General features: G+C 36.2%; 1 protein-coding gene across 2 annotated transcripts in view; it reads right to left on the bottom strand.

Annotated features, from left to right (window-relative positions):
• ULK4 (unc-51 like kinase 4) overlaps positions 1-20,057 on the bottom strand; it is a 276,626-nt gene that overhangs the window by 161,254 nt on the left and 95,315 nt on the right. For both annotated transcript variants that reach the window (XM_075418820.1, XM_075418821.1), the window contains exons 23-27: positions 14,428-14,561; positions 10,037-10,158; positions 9,658-9,714; positions 6,383-6,434; positions 6,198-6,292 (exon numbers count right to left, since the gene is read on the bottom strand). In XM_075418820.1, the coding sequence (XP_075274935.1) occupies positions 6,198-6,292; positions 6,383-6,434; positions 9,658-9,714; positions 10,037-10,158; positions 14,428-14,561 (460 nt within the window). The remainder of the gene's footprint in view (positions 1-6,197; positions 6,293-6,382; positions 6,435-9,657; positions 9,715-10,036; positions 10,159-14,427; positions 14,562-20,057) is intronic.

Below are 20,057 nucleotides of genomic sequence, written 5' to 3'. Positions count from 1 at the left end.
TATTTTTGCATTTAGTAATGCTTACTATCCTTTTCTCCCATACATTTGTCCAATCCTATCTTAAATGTATTTATACTTTTAGCATGTGCAATACCTATGGCACTGAACTCCACACTCCAATAATGCCTTATCAAAAGGCAGTCCCTTGTTTTATTTTAAAGCACCTAACTTGACATCCACTAATTCTTATCTTATGAAAACTATGAATAATTATTTCCAATTCACCTTTCCCATGCCATTCCTAACTTTACACTCTCAACTCCTCTGTTTCCAAGCTGAAGTTCTTATCTACTCAGTCCCTGCTCACATCATTGAGCTGTACTTTTTCTTGTTAAGCTTCATTTCGTTGGAGAGTGAATGACCAGAACTGCATTCAGTATTCAAGGCTTGAGGGCACCATGGACTTAGCATGACATAGTGATGTTTTTTGCTTTCTTGTCTGATCTTTTACCAATCATTTCTAATAATCTAGTTGTCTTTCTGACTTCTGCTGAGTATAAAGCTATCATTTTCATAGAAAAACTATGCTAAAAGATCTCCAGAACAGCTACAAATAGTTTAGAGTCTGATACTGCATATGAATAGTTGGAATGATTTTCCCTATGTGCATGGCTTGACATTTATCAGTATTGAATTGCATGTCATTTTATTGTCCTTTCATTCAATATCTTCAAACCTTCTGCAACTCTTCTGCCAGTTTTAATTTTCACTACTGTGAATAATTCAGTGTCATCAGTTTGTTCTGTCATCTCCCTATTCATTCTCTTTTCTGGATTAGTTATAAATAGCACATGTTGCAACACAGATCTTTGTAACACACCATTCTTAATATACCTAAATTTTTTAAAACTGATGTATACTCTCTACTTAGTAAATTTTAACTAGTTAGAAGAAGTTGATCTGTCAGAAGGTAGGAAGGAAGGACAACTGATGGATTTGAAGAATCTTTGGTGTATGACTTTGTGAAAAACTTTTTGGAAATCCAAGTATACTATCTAAAACCAGAACACCTGTCTCCATTACTTTCACTGATTTCTGCAAGGAAAACTCTACTAGTGAGGTATGAGCACCCAGCAAAATGTGTACTCTCTTTTCTGCAGTATTTTATTACCTACAAAAAACAGATCTTTAGAAAACAGGGCACAATTTTTAAAGAAATTCTTCTGCAAAGTCTGTATATTACTTGAAAGCTCAAAAGAGAAAGAGACAAGCCAGTTTCAGAGTAATTAAGTATTCATCAGCTACTGGGAGAGGCTTGGAAGAGACAACTGTAATTTCAGTCCTTCCCTGCTTGTCTCCACTGCTCAGGAGATTTCAGCCACAAGGCCTGCACCCTAAAAATGTGTGCCTGCTTTGCTAGAAACAAACGATGCCTCAGCTTTACTTAATTTCACCAAGTAGAGCCCAAGTTCCACAAGTACCCACTAAAAAGCAGTTATAACACTGCGAGGGCTCACAGTGGAAGGATCCAATACACTATATCCCTATCTAGCAGGAGGTGCCCTAAGAATGATGATGGAGAACTAAACTTTCATTCACTTGTGCTAGTCAGGAAGGATGAATTCAGCTATTCAATATAGACGTACAACCATCATATACTAAGGAACTAGCACATAACCAAACTTAGCTGTTACTCCCTACAACTTAGGCTGTGTTTAGATGGATAGCTAACCCTCTTCTCAATACCACGGAACTTACCTTAATACAGTTAACATTACCGTCCTAAAAAAATCTCTCCCTTGATTAAAACTGAGTTTCAGAGCTCTTTAAATCAGTGCTTAAGGCCAAAGCCTTGACATTTGTTGTTACACTGGGTGGACAGAAGAAGTAAGCAGGCTTAAAGCCTGGCCCAGTAGCATTTGTGAACCATGCTGTTCTCAAGTGAAAATCAGATCCAGGAATTAAACTTCCATAAAGATACTACGCTATCCATTCCATGCAGCTATTGTATCCAAACTCGCAGGTGACTAAACACATTACTTTACTTCCAGACATTTTTCTACAGGTATCTGTCTCTTTTCAGTGTGCATATGTTTAACTTGCAACTACTGACAAATATCTTCTCCTTATCCACTATTCAAAGCAGAATGTACCAAAGCAAAGACCATCAGCTTCCAAACCCTTTTTTCCCAGTCACATGTAAGATCCACAAGATCCAACATCACCTTGACATTCATTCTCATTAAAATTCACATACTAAGTTTTTGCTGAAAGTGACCATGGAGTTAAGATCACGCTGCCTTTAGATTTCTTAAACATGTGCTGGAGGCCCAGCACGCTCCTCAATGTTTTAATATTGCCAGTAATCTCCCAGAATTAATAGAAAAAATAGTCTAATGCATGTTAGAATTAATTGGGGAGAAGGATGACATTTCTGTTATTTATTTTTTTTTTTAAGTCTTCAGAACTTCAGCATCTTCACTGAGCTGGCTTTTTTCTCACTTCTGGGAAGAGACAGCACTGATTGATTGACTCGGTATGTCAGTACAGAACTGGTTTCACAAAAAAGTCTCATGTCATGTGGATTAGCTTAATGGACAGAAAGCGACATGGTATGTAGAATTTTAATCTACTTGAAAAGGGAAAGTGATTGAAGAAATGCTGTACAATATGTTCATATAGTCATACCCTACACTGACAAAATTAAGATGTCAGCGGTTAGATCAGAACAGCCTGTGGATGAAGAACGCCACTGACATTCAACCAAGAAAAGACTAAGATGAGCAGAAAAAAGCACTTCCATAAGTCTTTAACCATTGAGTTGTCATCTCTGGTGAAAAAAATAACTCTTCTATTCTCAACTAGTAGATTTCCATGTCATACTACTTTTCCCTTGACTTCTAATCAAGCAACTCATCATGTTCGGGGTGCTTTAATTTAAGCCTGACTTTTAAAAATAGCTTTTAAAACCTCGAGGAGGAGAATCACTGCTGACAACTTGTGCCTCCACCAGAGAACTTTAATGTTCCTGGTAAAAGATCACCTGTGCAGTACACAGAAAATTTTCCAGAGCTAGTTAAGAGTACAGAAAGGACTCCCACAGAAACGGCCTGCCATCATGAACCTCACCACCACTCATAGTGCTCTGAATTAGCTTACATCCTTTTCTCAGGCAAATAAATATACTTAATAGAGAAAAGAAAAATGCAAATGATGCAGTCAGCACTGAATTCTTCCAGTTCAAAACAAGTATTGTTATAACACTTAATATCTGAATTCAATAAATATTTTCCCATTTTAGGTATGTGGCAGAAACAGGCAGTTGGGCTTCTGTTACTTTAAGAAAACAGGCTTTATATTCCACTCCAGTTCATAGAGACTCTTCTTGATGGCCTTCATCATCTGAAAATATATGTACCTGAAAATCTACAGTTTTGTCAAGTCACACTTACTGTTATAGTCTTTAGTTTTTATCTTGTAAAAATGCACACAACTGCATGCAAAATGAAATTACTGCTTACTACTGGCTTTCATTTGAATACTTTAAATTCATTTCCCTTGAATTTATCACACTTAGCAATATATAATACAGTCAGTCCCCACAGAAATGAGTCTCCTCAATAACTGACTTCAGGTTGATGGTAATCAGAATTTTGATCACAAAAAAATCAATTTATTCAATTTTCTTTGTTCAAGGCACAATACAAAGACAAATCAGAACTCAGAACAAGCAATTCTTGGAAAATAACCTGGAGTGTTGCTTTTAAATTCCTATTACACAATTTCCATTGCAGCTAAACTAAAACCAGAACTGAACTGAAAAACTTAGTGGTTCTACTTGCTTAATACAACCTCCCTTTTTATTAAAATTCATTAAACTTTATAAAAATGCATTTAATTTCTGATTAGAAACTTGAAAACAATATCACAGTTGTAGTGAAAAAAAATGCACCTTCTCAGGAAGGTTTTGGCCTTCCCCTCCCCTTCCATAAAAAGTTGTTTGTCACCAACTTTGTCTAAATGAGCAACCCAGGCTTCAGAGATCAGCCTAGGATACACATTTCTCTCCAGTAAAAGAGTTTCCTATTAACCACTGCTATACTTAAATATTGATCTGGAAGCTTGAACATGTCTGGCTTCAACTTTTTAAAAAAGCACCAAGTTCCACTGGGTGCTGGCATTTATATTCATAGATTCCAGTCACACTCTGTGAGCAGCAATTAGAAGATATCCCTTGAGTAACAGCAATTCTAAAAATATTCTGTATGCATCATAGAAGATGAAGTACCAGTTTCCGCTAAAGTAATGTATGTTGTACATTCAAGTATAATTAGCACACTAGACTTCGTAAATAGTATTAAACTAATTACTGTTTGCACCACTAATGGCAGATGTGGTTAGAGATTATTAATTACAGTGGACAATTTCTTGAATTTAACATATCAAATACCAGGCAGTTTCTCCACTTTATTTCTTGCCTGAATGGCTATTTGCTGAGAGCCAGGAGGGCTCTTTTAAACTAGGAAGAAGTGTAACTTATGAAAATGAGAAAGTGAAGTAATAGATTTTATGATCTCAAAAAAAAAAAAAAAAAAAGCTGTTCATTGACAAGGATATAATTATTTTTTGATAATAAATTTCAATGTACACCTATTCTAAATCAGGGAAAGTATACTACAGAAGTGCTATGTGTCATAAATTTACAAGCTCTGGACAGGCAGGAAGTTTTTTGTCTAGCTACAGAAGATTAACCGATGTGTTCAGCTAGACTTAAAACAAACACCTACAACATTCAACATATGTCATGAAGCAAACTGTTCCACAGAAATTTAGAGACTTAAATAAAGCTCACCTACTGGTAGCCAGGGGTTACTTAAAAGAGAGTGGGATAGTCATTCCCTGGCTTCACTACAATGTTCTGCTGAATATCGGAGCAGGGGAGGAACGGTTGTAAAGGGGAGCTGTCTCCTTGGTGCTTTTTTTTCAGGGAAAAAAACATTAAAGTTTAAACAGCTAGATGAATTTTGTTTAATGTGCTAACACAAGGTATTGCAATTTCAGTAAATGTTGACAGACCCCCATAAAAAAAAAAGGTACATATTCCTGTCAATATTAGACACATTGATAACCCACAGAAGTAAAATGATAATTTTTACAAATTGAGGTGATACTAGAAACATACAGTCACAATACAGTGACTTACAGGTCAGCAAGCATGTAAGGAGATACCAATAGGTATTCACACCTCACCTACATTTACGTTTCTTTTCCAGAACATCCTTTGCCATATTAAATTGAACTGTTTAGTTCTGTACTATTTCCTCTCTGAGTATTAACTGGTTAAAATTATGTGCATAAAGACCGTTTTCTTGAATACCATTTTAATGTTTATTTTCATTAATGCTTACAAAGGTTAAATACCTATTTATATATTATAGTGAGTGCGCCCTTAACCTAGTTCCAATACAAACACATAATTTTCAGTTTGAATTAAGCGGTCACCTAGTAAAGTATGGCGGGTTATACTTTTGGTAGGAATTCAGGCACAAAAACGCACTGGTACAGGTTACAATGATTTGTCAATCGCCAGTTCAAGCATTTCAACCTACTGATCTGCTGACAACTATTCCACAACATAACTGTTTAGGCTTCAGCTATCTTAGCTAGCTCAAAGTAAATAATTTAATTAAAAACTTCAAGGAAAACAAATCTTACAAGCTTACAGTATGTGGGTTTGGTAACTAATGCAAGTTTTATTAAGAAACCTGTTATACTTAAAAAAAACCACCACAACTGCTATAAACTGTTTGTCACTCTTGATGATGATCTCACCAGGAAGAGTATTGATGGAATGGGTTCTCCAACCCTCAGAGGTGGTCTTTCCAAGCTATGTTATAGCGTAATAACAAATGCAGTGGTGAAATTTTCACTAATACATAGCAACATACTTGCTTTGAGGTGAAGAAAGACTTTTAGAATCAAGTGTTACATTTACACAAAAATCATTTTAAGAACTGCAGTTCCTAAACTTGAAGCCTTTCTCATTCTGCCTTTAACTTCCCAAAGTGAGCCTGAATGCCTTGCTGCATCTTTGAAAATTAAATCTTTCTATAAACAGTAAGGATTTTTCCTGTCAAACAGAACCACAATACATTTAAAGCCATAATGGAAACAGTTTCTAAATCTTCAAAACATTCTATTTATCAATGGAATTAGGCCAATTAGCCTGCAACTATTTAATTTGTTGTCAGACTTACGGTCAAGTGATGGATTGTCAACAAGACAGGATGCTGTGTTACTGCTTCAAAGGTTGATAAAGTAGTCTTAATCAATTCTTCTGATGCAGCTTGCCCTATTAGTAAAAATCATTGTATTTCTTTATAAAATGCAACAGTTATAATGCCTGCATATAAAAGTATGGCAATATCACAGGTTACCTTACCTATTGCTCTATCCAAGTTTGTTTCTCCTGAATCTATCGATCTGATAAAATTCTACAGAATAAGAGGCATTTATGTTAAAAAACTTTAGAAATAAAAATTAAGAAGCGTAATCACTGAATAATTACAACATGAAATTCTTTAAGGGACTGTGTAAATACAAAACATTAATGCAGCCACATTAGAAAACACTGTCATAAAAATTAATATATGAAAGACTGAAAGCATTCATGATCTAGCTGTTATAATTTTGCAAGTCTGTAATGCTGCTGGACACGTAAATACAGTAAGGACTATTACTCGACTAATGTCAGGAATTATAACATTTCCAGCCAAATAGACAGTAACTAAATATCTTTATTGTTAACAGAAAACTGTAATTTCTAAGATTTTGAACAACGTTGGCACGGCTATGTTAAAATAACTCATTAAAAAGACCGAAAACCCTCCAGAAAATGCAATTTTCTGTTATTTGTACCATCTATTTGATCTCCATGCATACTACACACACTATAGTTATGCTTGCACACAGAAGAACACACAAAGATGCATAACGTTCTATTAAAAATCACCTAAATTAGTCATCATTTTGAGGAACAGGGACAATGAAATATTAATAGTCTGGGTTAAGTAAATATTGTACAATTAGACCCACTATTCTTTCATCTTTTAATCTTGATTTCACTCTTTTCCTTTCACTTCTATGTGTTTATTCCATACAGGATGCAGAAGAAATGTTATTAACATTTGCTAAAGAAGGAATTATTCTCAGCAGAATTTATAGCACGCCTTTTTTTACTAATGCAGTATTTAAGCCACAGAGAATTTACTATGGATAAACATCCTTCTTTTCAATTTGCACACATATCTATATGATGCAAAACATTAAGAAAACGATGCTTGTTTTATATTTCACTATCAATTAAAACTTTGTTATATATTAAATTGGCAGAAGTGTCTACGTCTCATCTTTTTTATGTACTGGTTATCGTTTTCTCAGTATGTAAGAAACATCTGAAGGATTCTTCTCTAATTGTAGATACAGTTAGAAACTATTATATATTTCGCAATTTAACCACATGTCAGAGGCAGTCATAAACCCAACTGCTTCTATAAAAAAAGTTACTTTATCTTCCTGATCATTTAAAGAAAATTACTAGTTATTATCTAATTAAGTTGTCTTGGAAGAATAAATTATTTTGTTTGCTCATTTAAGACAGTTTCACACCTCACCACAGTCTCAAGACCAATTTGGAAAAATCAGTACAGTTGGTGCAAAAATTGTTCTGTCTACTAATGTTTATTTCCTTAATTTTATATTAGAAACATAAGAAGATTATATATTTATACAAAAACTCAAATATCTGGGTTTTTTTAAGCAACGGAGAGGAACGGTGTGCATATTTCACTACAGGTGAGTCTGTGCCCTATGCACTCCACTAGGAACCTACCATTAGCTGTGCCTTTGGGGGAAAGCGTGTCCTCCATGTATTTCTATTCACAGCTGAAAACATGAAAGGACTGTCCTGACTCCCTCTCAATTTCTTTGCACAACAGTACTGAAAATTACAGTGATGATGGAAATAACTTCAAAGCAGCAAAAAAAAAAAAAAATTGTCAATGAACAACAGTTACAGGAAAAAAACTACTCTTTCCCTTCGAGATAGCAAGCACACATCTTTCCACTCCTAATCATTTCTTATTGTTAAGAGTAAGATTTTTGAATAAATCAGAAGAAAAATTAAAAAATACACACATAAGAAAAAAAAAACAAAACCTGAAAGACTGACTTGCTAAAGTCTTAGAGGACTCAATTATAGCACAGTACTTTTTCAAAAGTACAAGCTGATGATTGAATGTCCCTTTATCAACGTCATTGGGAATGTTGCTAAACACAAAATTCCAGAGTAGACTGTTTGCTGATAGAAAGGACAGTTACTCTTCCAGAAGTAATTACATTAGTCATATCATAACACAGTTATATAAAATGGATTCAAATTTGATATTCATTTTTCAGATATACTACTTCCCCTCCCCTTTCTTATACATAAATTGAAATAGTTTTATAAGTTCCTGAATTGTCTTGTTCCATGGAGACAGAAGCACAAGATGCAGGAAATATTGAGTAATCTTCTCCTCCTTGATCTAAGAGGAAAGCTGTGATAGTGTAACTAGTCTGACTTCCTTAGTCAGTAGTTCAAGCAAGCTGGAGTAATATCAAAACAGAATTTACATTGTACCTGATCTGCTGTACCTATATTGTTGACAGAAGAATTTCACCTTCTAGAAGGTTGATCCAAAACCATTAATAAATCTACTGCCTAGTTACAAATGCTTCAAAGAGATACAAGGCTTTGTAATTCAACATCTAGAGTTTTAATTTTTTTTTCTTCATTCTAATGCTAGTTTTCATACAAATATTTTAGTAGAGCTAAATTAAACCCACATTTTCTTGGAATCGAGTCAAAGGGCAAAAAGAAAGGAATCTGAAGAGTAAACTTTAATCTAGCTGTTTGTGGTGAAGTGTATCTTCATGCTATTGTGGAAGCAAATACCTAGGCGTCATTTATGAACCCGAGCACTTAAAAGTATTTGCTTAACTCTGATACACAACTTTAGAATATGCTTTTTTTCTCTTTTAGCAGAAACAATTGTTTTCTTATGAAGAAACTGCATTACAACAATACTACTTCATTTTTGCTATACTATTCTATGGCACAGTTAAACTGTTCATTTTCTATTGCTAATGTCATAAATAGGTTGTAGGTATTAACATGAAACAAGTATCTTCGCTCTGTAGCTTATAATACTCAGCTTTTCATCAACTACACACAGTGTAAAAGTATTGACAAGAAGAAAAAGGTGATAAAAGAAAAGAATACCTTAAATATAGACCGGATTATAATTTCTTTCATTTCTACTCGTAAAATACTAGCATAAAATTCTAGAAAGAAAATTTTGTGTAATTTAGAGCTAAACTTTCCTACTCTAAAACAAAGCATGCAGGAAATTCTCAGTTAATCAGGCATGTGCAGTTTCTCTCTACTTCAATACAGAATAGCATATTTTCCCCTTGACCCAATACATTACTACAGAAAATATTTTCTGATAATATACACAGTTTTGAATATAAACAAAGTTTAAATTTTATATTCCAAACAAAAATATATCTCCAATTTATAAACATAATGTAGTTTTATTATACTAAAATAATTCCCAAAATTTTATGTGTATATATATTCTGTAAACAAGATTTGACTTAGACGATTATACTCACAAGTAAGGTCCCATAGTTGAAAAGAAACTCCTCTGTGACTATCTGGGCACGAAATACCTATTTGAATTTAGCAAACATTAAAAAAATTACATTAAATGTATATCTTACGATCAGAAAAAGTAAAACACATTTCACAGCCATGTTAAAAAAAAGAAGATATGTATTTACTTCTATCATTAGAGTTGTCTTATAAAGTGCAAAGATAAGGCTTACATCTTTAATGCTGTTACACAGCTGGAACACTCATCAACATTAATAAAAGATCTATTTTATCCACTCGGATCATGATCAGCAGAAATTACATCTTGGGAAACCGCAAGAGTTTGTCCTTTGTTAAACAATTTTCGGGGGGGAAAAAAAAAACATAACAACAAACTACCTGGGATGTCACAAGACGAAGCACTACAGACATCATAGGAAGGCACATCTTCAGCTGTTTGGACTGAACCGTTGAGGGGTGTTTACGTCCAGAGACATTAGTTAGGGCAGTGAGAATGTCACCTACAGAAAACAACATTTCAGACTGATCTAACATAATTGCTTTACTAAAAAACAGCAAACAACATATAAAACATTTCTGTTCCAGTATCTTCTGTTCAATCCCATCTTCTCCCTCCTGGTGAAAGTAGTGTTCATGTACATTGCATGATAAATCAGGCTGATCCAGCACTTTTCTTTCCTAGCTCAATGTTTATCTAGGCCAATTTCCTGCTCTCGCTATGGTGACAGGCGTGCAAATGTGACCTCTGGCAAAACAGTGAGGACAGAAATACAAGGCAGGTGTAGAAGCAAAGATGAAATTACCTCTCTTGGGAGGGTGGACTTATACTGGCTGTAGGTGGCCACATATGCATGAAATTATACTCCTGAAATTCTGTGGATGCAATTCTACTTCCAGTGAAATAAAAAGCAAAATTCTCATGACTTCCAGCTGACCAAGAGTTAAATTCACCATGATCAGCGGGTGACATAATGATCAAGCACCATAGTACCACTGGAAGAAAGAAGAAAACATCCTCCCCACCTTCCAAAAAAATCCCTCCACCAGTCATGCACACAAATACTCTCATACAAAAGTTTAACCACGACGTAAGTGACCTAAAGCAACAGTAATTCTCATATTCGCACAGAGGAGGTAGTAGCAGGTCAATGAGAGAACTTAGTTGCCTCCATAACAAACCTCAGGTGCAATAATGAGGGAATGACATTCTAATTGCAATAGTGAAAACTTCAGACTTCAGAAGTGACATATAGAATAGAATCACAGAATCACTTACATTGGAAAAGACCTTTAAGATCAAGTCCAGCTGTAAACCTAACGCTGCCAAGTCCCACTAAACCATGTCCCTAAGCACTATGTCTACAAGTCTTTCAAATCCCTCCAGGGATAGTGACTCAACCACTTCCCTGGGCAGCCTGTTCCAAAAAAAATCAAGGAACATTATGCAGAATTTGTTCAGTTTGTATTAATTACGGTGTTAACTGTTTGTTCATATTAACTATTGTTTCAGAAAAGCAAGAACCTTTCTGCATGGGATAAAGAACAGAAGCAGCAGGAGAAAAGTCACAGTTCACAGGCAAAGAATGAAAAATCTGTCCCTATAGCCTGAAAATATTAAAAGCCAAGTCCTGTCTTGAAAGAACACTAACGGTATTTCTTTCCCTAATTAGAGTGCTGCACAAAATTGTAAAGGGGAAATCACATAGACATTAAACAAATAAAGGATGAGATTCAGTATTTTATACAATTTACATGCCAGAAAAAGGCCCTTCCTTTCAGAGTGAGTCACAGAGTTTATTCATGTTGAATAATACCAATGCTTTTCTTCTGCTCCCATGGAGTTCAATTTTCAACATAAGCAGAAATGACAGTGCCTGGCACTACAGTAGATTATAAAAATATCTAGCCTTAAAGATTTGACTCATTCTATAACGTGCTGCTCAAGAAAAAGACAGTGTTGCCTAAAACTCCCCAAATACATAAACCAAAATATTGGGGTTTTATCAACACTTTTTTTTGTTTTAAATTACTTGCAGTACTGTAATTCAACAACACTTTTCTGTGGTTAACAACAGATCATTTACTAAATGATGTACTTTCTAAGTTTTAAGGACTATATAGTCACCACATTTGTCAATCTTGCAGTTGATAAATAGATAGATGTGGTTAGTTTCATTTTTACCATGATCTAAGCAATTTATATCTACTTCCTAGAAACAGGTTAAATATTATAAATGCAGACATAAAATTACTTTCTTACCTAGAACAACTGAAAACTTAAGAAACTATCCACAAGATTAACAATTTATTTCATTTGTTTAAATGTATCTTTAAGGCCAATTTCTATAGCTGGTTAATCTATTTGGTTTATAGCTACATCTGGTGGAAGAAGATGGGATCAGTAAGGAGCTTAAATAAATGCATATTAAAAAAAGCCAGCTAGGATTAATTCTAAATCAACAGTTAAACTGCTTTTAACTGTTCCACTCTGTAAATCTGGTCATTTTTCTTAGAAGCTTTTACCTCCTCAAGCAGTTCCTTAGTCATACTCAGAGCAACTAAAAGAAAAAGCCTTCTGACACATGTAGACAGACAGCTTAACCTTAATAAACACAAACCTAGCTTGGAAAGGAAAACAAAGTGTAAAAATTATGCTTGTTATATCAGTTGTCCAAACAATGCATTGAAATTGTACACCACTAGTAAAAAACCCAGCAAAATACATGTTAAAGCAATTGATGTATTATGTATTATAATGACAGTAACTATACATTTGACATGTAGCACTTTCAGGTTCTGAGGAAGAATCAGAGGCCATTGTATTAGTTGCATATAGTACATACAGACAGTAGGCGGTGAATTTCTGCCTCAAACATTTATAGTCTGAGACTTCCAAATCCTGAAATGTAGCCAATATGCGAATCTGATATTTAGTTAGAAAAAAGGGATTAGGTACTTGCAGCAAGGCAAAAATTTGCACTGTCAGAGGAAGTAAAGTTTCTTTTAAAATAGCAACATGACATTTAGGTCTACTGACCTTTGCAGTGCTGCCATTTCATTTCCACTATTCTAGCAATAATGCAGAGATGACGAAGAATAAATCAGATATCATCTCATCAGAAAATAATTCTATGAAATAAATGTTTTATCATTTAATGACAAAGCATACACAATCAGGGCTGGTTTTGTTCCCTTTCTCTTGATGACTCACAGCATTTCTTTCCTTGTCATCCTATTCAGCTTTCTTACTCTGTTCTGTGGGAGATCTCACCCAACAGAAGTTAATAAAAATAATAATGATGATTCAGACTGGCCACAGGAATCTCCTATTTTCTCTTTCCTGCCTTCTTGTCTCCTTCTTTCTCCCTTCTCCCTCCACGCTTTCCTCCTCCTCTTTCTCCATCCCTTCTCCCACTCCTCCCTTTGCTCCACTCAGTTTCCTCCCTTCTCCTCCCTCCCCATTTCTCTTTCCTTTTCTTCCTACCCTCTCTCTTCCTTTCCTATCTTCCCCGTCCTCGCTCTTCCCTTCTTCCTTCTTACCTTTCCTTCATAACTCACTTCCTTCCCTTCTTTCCTTTCTTCCTTCACTCCCTCCTAATTAACTTCTTCAAATAAAAACCTCATTTTTCCTCATGTAACATATAGCACAGCTTTTTCCAGGAAAGACAATCTCATTGTTCTTACTCACCTATGGTAATTTCTCTGACATTTCTTTTATTCAATATCAACCCTACACTCAAATCTCACCAGCAGATCCTCCTTAATTTTTCAAGATTTTATCTATTACTTTTATACAAATGGCCAAAATTCTCATCCTGTTTCATCACCTTCTCTTGACCAACTCCTCAGACTCAAACTAATTTCTTTCTACTCCAGTTTCTGGTCTAGTTTTCTAATAAATCCAAATTATGCCCTGCAATTTGCAGGCTTTTGTCCTTTTTGCACGTATGCCTTTCACTGTTCCTTCTACAAGTCCCCTCTTCCCCAGTACCTCAACACACTACGCAAAGTTTGAGCATGTTCAGTGGTGACAGGACATTAGCTGCTATACCCAGGTAAATTTCTGTTTGACCATATATGAACAGCACAAAGTTCAAAGCAGCTTCTTATCATTCCAAAGGCTCAAATACTAGTGAAATTCGAATAGACATTCACAAAACTGTCTAAATGGATATCCTTGGCACAAGAGTGACTTTGCTGAAACTTCTATTCCTAAGTATAAGGGATGGGCTGAGGTAGCACTGATGTTCCCTCAGAGAAAATCTTTCCATCATTTCTTATGCATGAGCAAATCAGTTTCAGAAGTCTAGAACAACTGAAGTATCCAGGCTAAAGTTTTCCAGAAAAATTGCCCGAAGCAAATACTCAACATTTAAGTTTCAGCCTAAATGATTAACACATACTCACAGATATGCCCTGATGCATCTCTCCTAGCTCTGTGCTTTATGAGGCAAATTTGCTCTTAGGTTTTACTATGTTTGAAACATCTTTAGAACACTGATAAATTATTCTTGTACATTTGGGTCTCATTCCTGACTGAGTTGATGTGGCTTACCGTTCAACAAATACCAAACATTAATACAGGAAATCATGCATTCCAACACAAAAATTCTGACCAAGACCTAAGGAAAAAAATTAATGAAGCCAATATCATGCAAACTTTACGTAATCAGACCATACAGACTTTCCACCTGTATATGTAAGGAGATACTAGTTTCTCAAGGGAGTAAGCAAAGGTAAGATTTGTTCAGGTAATCAACTAAATTTACCTAGAATTCCTGGCAGCTCCTGCACAACGTGACAGATGAGAAGATCCAGGCACTTTGACAGGTATTCACTGCCGCCTTGCTGCTCTTTTCCTGGTGTGGTCTTTCTGCTGTCTCTTTCAATGTACATCACAAGTCTACGTTTAAGCACGTGCGAAACATTACCTCTCAGAACAAAAAAAATGACATGATATCTCAAATATACTACTGAACAAGACATTTCTAGTATCTGTAGCTACAATACATTAGTTTTGGCTCTGTAATTTTGTTGACATTTCGGACTTTCCCTTTTCAAATAAATTGATTTTTAAAATAACAGAAATGACTGTGTCAAGGCACAAGAGGAAAGAAACCCTCAAGCTACTGCAAGTAAGTGCAACTTTACTAGTTTAAATGAATATATGATGCTAACACAAGGAGTGAATCCCTCTGCAGACGTAGACAGACACTAATTGTAAAATCCACTTCATTTTGAAATATATGAAAAATATGCGCAATAGGAGCATGACTAAAGACATTAATTTTCAATATGTAAGAATTCCAAAAGCAAGAATAATTTAAGTCAACATAACAAGACATCAATCTTTCAGTCAAGAATAATCATACAACAGCCTATCAAAATGTTAGCACTAGGCAGAATGGCCATACTGAAAGTTATAAAAGTCCAAACTATTCTTACACTCTTTCTCTAGAAATCTGGTGTTCAAGACTTCTAAAGAAAAACTCAGTGCTTACATTCTAACTGGTAAGTGCTGTGTAGATATGCTATTCTGAAGAATGACATTTCTCATAGTAAACTATGGGAACTGATTTATTAGCCATTGGCTACCTTACAAGAATTTGCTTTAATAATACACCTGTAACACAATGCTTCAGGCAATATTTTGAAATGCTCATTTGAATAGACAGAACAGCTAGACTTCCCTTGAGGGGCATAATATTGGCATCTTTGTTTCACATTCGAACTCTCTGGGAGTCCTGTGAAAAGAATCATCAGTCACTGGTGAGTGAAATCCATCCTATGGATTTTAAGAATGTACTGCAGTATTACCATTCTTTTTTTTTTTAAACACCCTTCTTATAATCAATGCTCTTTTACAGAAGTATGAAAATAACTTATTTAAACTGCCTCATGTGTACACAAGAGAACTGCAGGCCTCACAAACACAAAATTTCATCCAAGGAGGTGTGTATTTCCATCAAAAAGCCAATTTACCTAAGAATGCATTTTGCAGGATTAGGCCTCTAAACAATACATGATTCTTATGGAATACTACAGCTCACCTTATCCTTCCTCAACTGTGCTACAGAGACAAAGATAGAGACAAATCAAAAGGCCTGTTCATTAACTACCTTTCATCTCCGCAATAGCCCAGACATAACACATTAAAAGCTGCACTTCCCAGAGACTATGGGGACATCTTTTATTTTTCTTGCAGTCTCTGGAAATTCTATTAAAGTACAAAGAATTTTGATTTGCCTGGTAGAACAGAACTACCTAAAAACTTGACATGATGCTTCACACAGAACATTCTTCAAAAAGCTTTACCTTTTTTTAACATAAAAAAATCTAATGTTCCAAATTAAAATGGTATAAAGCCCTCTAGCTTTCCCAGACCACCAAGTAATTTTTATTCAAAAACTATTTAACTTTGAACAAAAACATGACAAAAGATCAGCTTTTGTATGGATTTTTTTTCTTTAAGAAAACACTGCCACGATTTAACAATCATCTGATTTATATGAAAATATGTTTAGATCTGTTTAAGTTTTACTTAAAATAGGCTAAAAAGACTTCAACATGAGTGGCTTTATTGCTGGGGGAGGAAGGAAGCAGGTTCATTTTTCAAGAGCATCTTCTATTCATTAACCACATTTGAGAAACATACAAAGTACGTTCATTTATTCTGAAAGAGGAAAGATAGAAAGTTTACATAAGCTAATGAGTTCTCCCTTTTTTTTTTGTCTTTCCCATCACAGCATTGTCTTTCATGTAAAGATTTTCTAAAAATACACACAACTATTTTTTCCCTGATTGTACTGTTCAACTAAACATTGTTTTGAGAAAATTGTACAGATCCACATATAGGCAGGAAAGCATAAGAATCTATTTCCCTTTGACAAATCCCTCAATCACTCAGTCAGTCATGTGTAGAATAATTCATCAGTTACTTTTATTTCCTGAAGAATCTCAGTGTCCTGATGGGCAAAACTAGGCCTATAGAAATACTACATTTATTCAATTCGTATAATGCACGTGTTTGTCTCGCACTCCACAATACATGCAAAAATATGCAGGTTTACTATAAGTAAATTAAACATGATGAGGAATAAACCACTGTCTATGAAGCCCGTTTTGATTTTAAAAAAAAATTCAAGTATCTATATTGCATGATATGGCCATCAGTGAGCTTTTACACAAAAAAAAAGCAAAACAACCCAAGTTTTCCAAGAAAAGATGTGAAAATCGGAGCAAAAAGGGAAGAATTGCAAAGAGTTAATAGTCCTGAGGAACAGAAATAGGACTGAGGTCTACTACTTAAAAAGAATAAAAATTGTTCACTTATAAAGATGATCAACTTAAAAAAAAAAAAAAGAGAAGATTTAGTCTGAATTCAGAAGACTGAGCAGAAATGTGATATAGTCTTCAAATCTACAAAAGTCACTGTAAAAGGAAAGAGACTACACTGTTTTCCGTGTTTTCTGTGGAAACAGAAACACTTAACCTGTGGAAATGGAATTTCAATGAGAAAACAGTAAGAATTTTTGAGTGTTAGGAATAGCTAGCAATTAGAACAGCTGGCAAAAAGAGGCCATGGAATATCTACCAGTTTCCACCAATGATTAAAAAAATATTTCTCAGGCATAACAGACCTCGACCTGGAACAGAAGGGTAGACTCTGCAACCGCTCAAGGTCTTTTTAAGCACTGTCTTCGAAAATTCATTCATTCCCTTCTATCAGTGACATTTACCCTCAACATCCTTAAAATCAGCTTTAGGTATCAATAAGGTTCATCCACAACTTTACTGGCACCTCAACCAGGGGAAAAATGCATGAGACTGCCAGACGACTGAACATAAAAGCAGGAGGTCTCTCACAGTCTTCTCCCTGCTTCTCCCTTCAGTTCACAGAGAATGACAGACCTCCAAGAAACGAAAGAACATCTTGCATGCTTTGAGGACATATACAGTCCTTTTACCCCCACAATTCAAGGACCTGGTTTTAGTCAAAATCTGCTAACAGAAAAGGATGAGGATTTTAAAAGGATTTTTTAATATAGACACCTTTGTTTATTTTACAGAGATGCAACACTGCATAGCAGATCATGTTTGCAGGAAGGGTCAATCCCTGTCTCCCCCTCTACACTTTTTTTCAGTTTGATACCAGCTTGCTGCTTTTTTTCCTCTCAAATCACTGACGTCTGTAACCATTGCCTCCTGCCTTCTATTTCCATACCATACCCTGTGACTGAGCACCAAACTTTACTGTTCTTTTTCTCACTATTTTTCTGGGCCAACCTTAGTCATAAAAGGCCAGCAGACTATGGTAGATGTGAGATTGGAATAGGTCTCCAAGTAAAGCTTTTCCTTTTAGGGCACATGCAAGATCTGAAAATTTTAAAAAGTACAGGAGGTGGAGACATAACAGAGAAAGATTTTGCTCAAAAGTTATGCTTTTTGCATAGTTAGGCTTTTGCAGACTGTGAAAGTCTGTCAGGAGTACTACTACCCTATGTTTCCACAAGTCCATCTCTGTAGATAGTAGAAAAAGAGGTTTAAATAAATTATTTAGGGAAGAAGTTCAATCTCCAGGGCAGTCTCTATTCACCTAGGAAATTCTCTGATACCATTTAGAACCCAAAAGAACAATTCTGTGAGACTAATCAGAAAGTACTAGTAGTTTAGAAAAAGGTGAAATTGTAAGTCTCAACAGAACTTCAGGTTGTACCCCTCCCTTCATTAGCAGGTATCCCACCTTTGCAAATCATGGAGAAAACAAGGAGACTGGAAAACTCGGTGCAATTACCAAAAGAAATTAATTTGCATATTGTAAGCAAACAAGTGCTACTTTAGCCTAGAAGGTCTCCTATCTTCTCCACCTGTATCACTGGCCAAGGAATGTGAAAGAACAAAAGCTATGTAATGGACTACTATGAAAGAGGTAGAAAATAGAACATCAGGTGAATTATATCAATGTTGCATGAGAAAAAAAAAAGTCGCTTCAAAATTACACTTGATATTATGTATAAATGCTTTTCATCCACAGATTGTGAAATCTCAAAGTACTTTGGAAAGTCCTAGTGGAATTTCCTAGGTGACATTCCCTTGTCAAGCTCTTGAATTAGACATTCCCACCACAACTAATCTCATAATATAAAAATATGCTGCAACAGATTCAAAGAATGTGCGTTTGTTTTGGTTTGGCTTTTTTTCTTAAAAAAAAACAACACAAAAATCTGTCCAAAGGTATGTATAATTTTAATTACTACACTAAACAAAAGCCTTTCCCAATGACAAACTGAACAATATTTGACTTGAAGCTAGAGATCACCGAATCACAGAATGGTAGGGGTTGGAAGGGACCTCTGTGGGTCATATAGTCCAACCCTCCTGCCAAAGCAGGGTCACCCAGAGCAGGCTGCACAGGACCCCATCCAGGAAGGTTTTTAATATCTCCAGAGAAGGAGAATCCACAGGCCCTCTGGGCAACCTATTCCAGTGCTCTGTCACCCTCAGAGGGAAGAAGTTCTTCCTCATGTTCAGGTGGAACTTCCTCTGCTTCAGTTTGTGCCTGTTGCCCCCTTGTCCTGTCGCTGGGCACTACTGAAAAGAGCTTGGTCCCATCCTCCTGACACCCACCCTTAAGATATTTATAAGCATTTATAACATCCCCTCTCAGCCTTCTCTTCTTCAGGCTAAACAAGCCCAGCTCCCTCAGCCTTTCCTTGCAGGAGAGATGCTCCCATTCCCTAATCATCCAGCCCTCTGCTGGACCCTCTCCAGTAGTTTCTCATCTTTCTTGAACTGGGGACCCCAGCACTGGACACAGTACTCCAGATGGGGCCTCACCAGGGCAGAGTAGAGGGGGAGGAGAACCTCCCTCCACCTGCTGGCCACACTCTTCTTAATGCACCCCAGGATCCCATTGGCCTTCTTGGAAACCAGGGCACACTGCTGGCTCATGGTCAACCTGTCGTCCACCAGGACACCCAGGTCCGTCGCTGCAGAGCTGCTTTCCAGCAGGTCAGCCCCGAGCCTGTACTGCTGCATGGGGTTGTTCCTCCCCAGGTGCAGGACCCTGCACTTGCCCTTGTTGAATTTCATCAGGTTCCTCTCTGCCCAACTCTCCAGCCTGTCCAGGTCTCGCTGAATGGCAGCACAGCCTTCCAGTATATCAGCCACTCCTCCCAGTTTTGTGCCATCAGCAAACTTGCTGAGGGTACATTCTAACTCTTCATCCAGGTCGTTGATGAAGAAGTTGAACAAGACTGGGCCCAGTACTGACCCCTGAGGGACACCACTAGTTACAGGGCTCCAACTAGACTCCACGCCGCTGATGACAACCCTCTGAGTTCTGCCATTCAGGCAGTTCTCAATCCACCTCACTGACCACTCATCCAGCCCATACTTC

This window comes from Opisthocomus hoazin, chromosome 4 (genome assembly GCF_030867145.1).
Source record: "Opisthocomus hoazin isolate bOpiHoa1 chromosome 4, bOpiHoa1.hap1, whole genome shotgun sequence".
In the NCBI taxonomy this organism is placed as follows: Eukaryota; Metazoa; Chordata; class Aves; order Opisthocomiformes; family Opisthocomidae; genus Opisthocomus; species Opisthocomus hoazin.
This window is presented reverse-complemented; position numbering and strand designations above follow the sequence as displayed.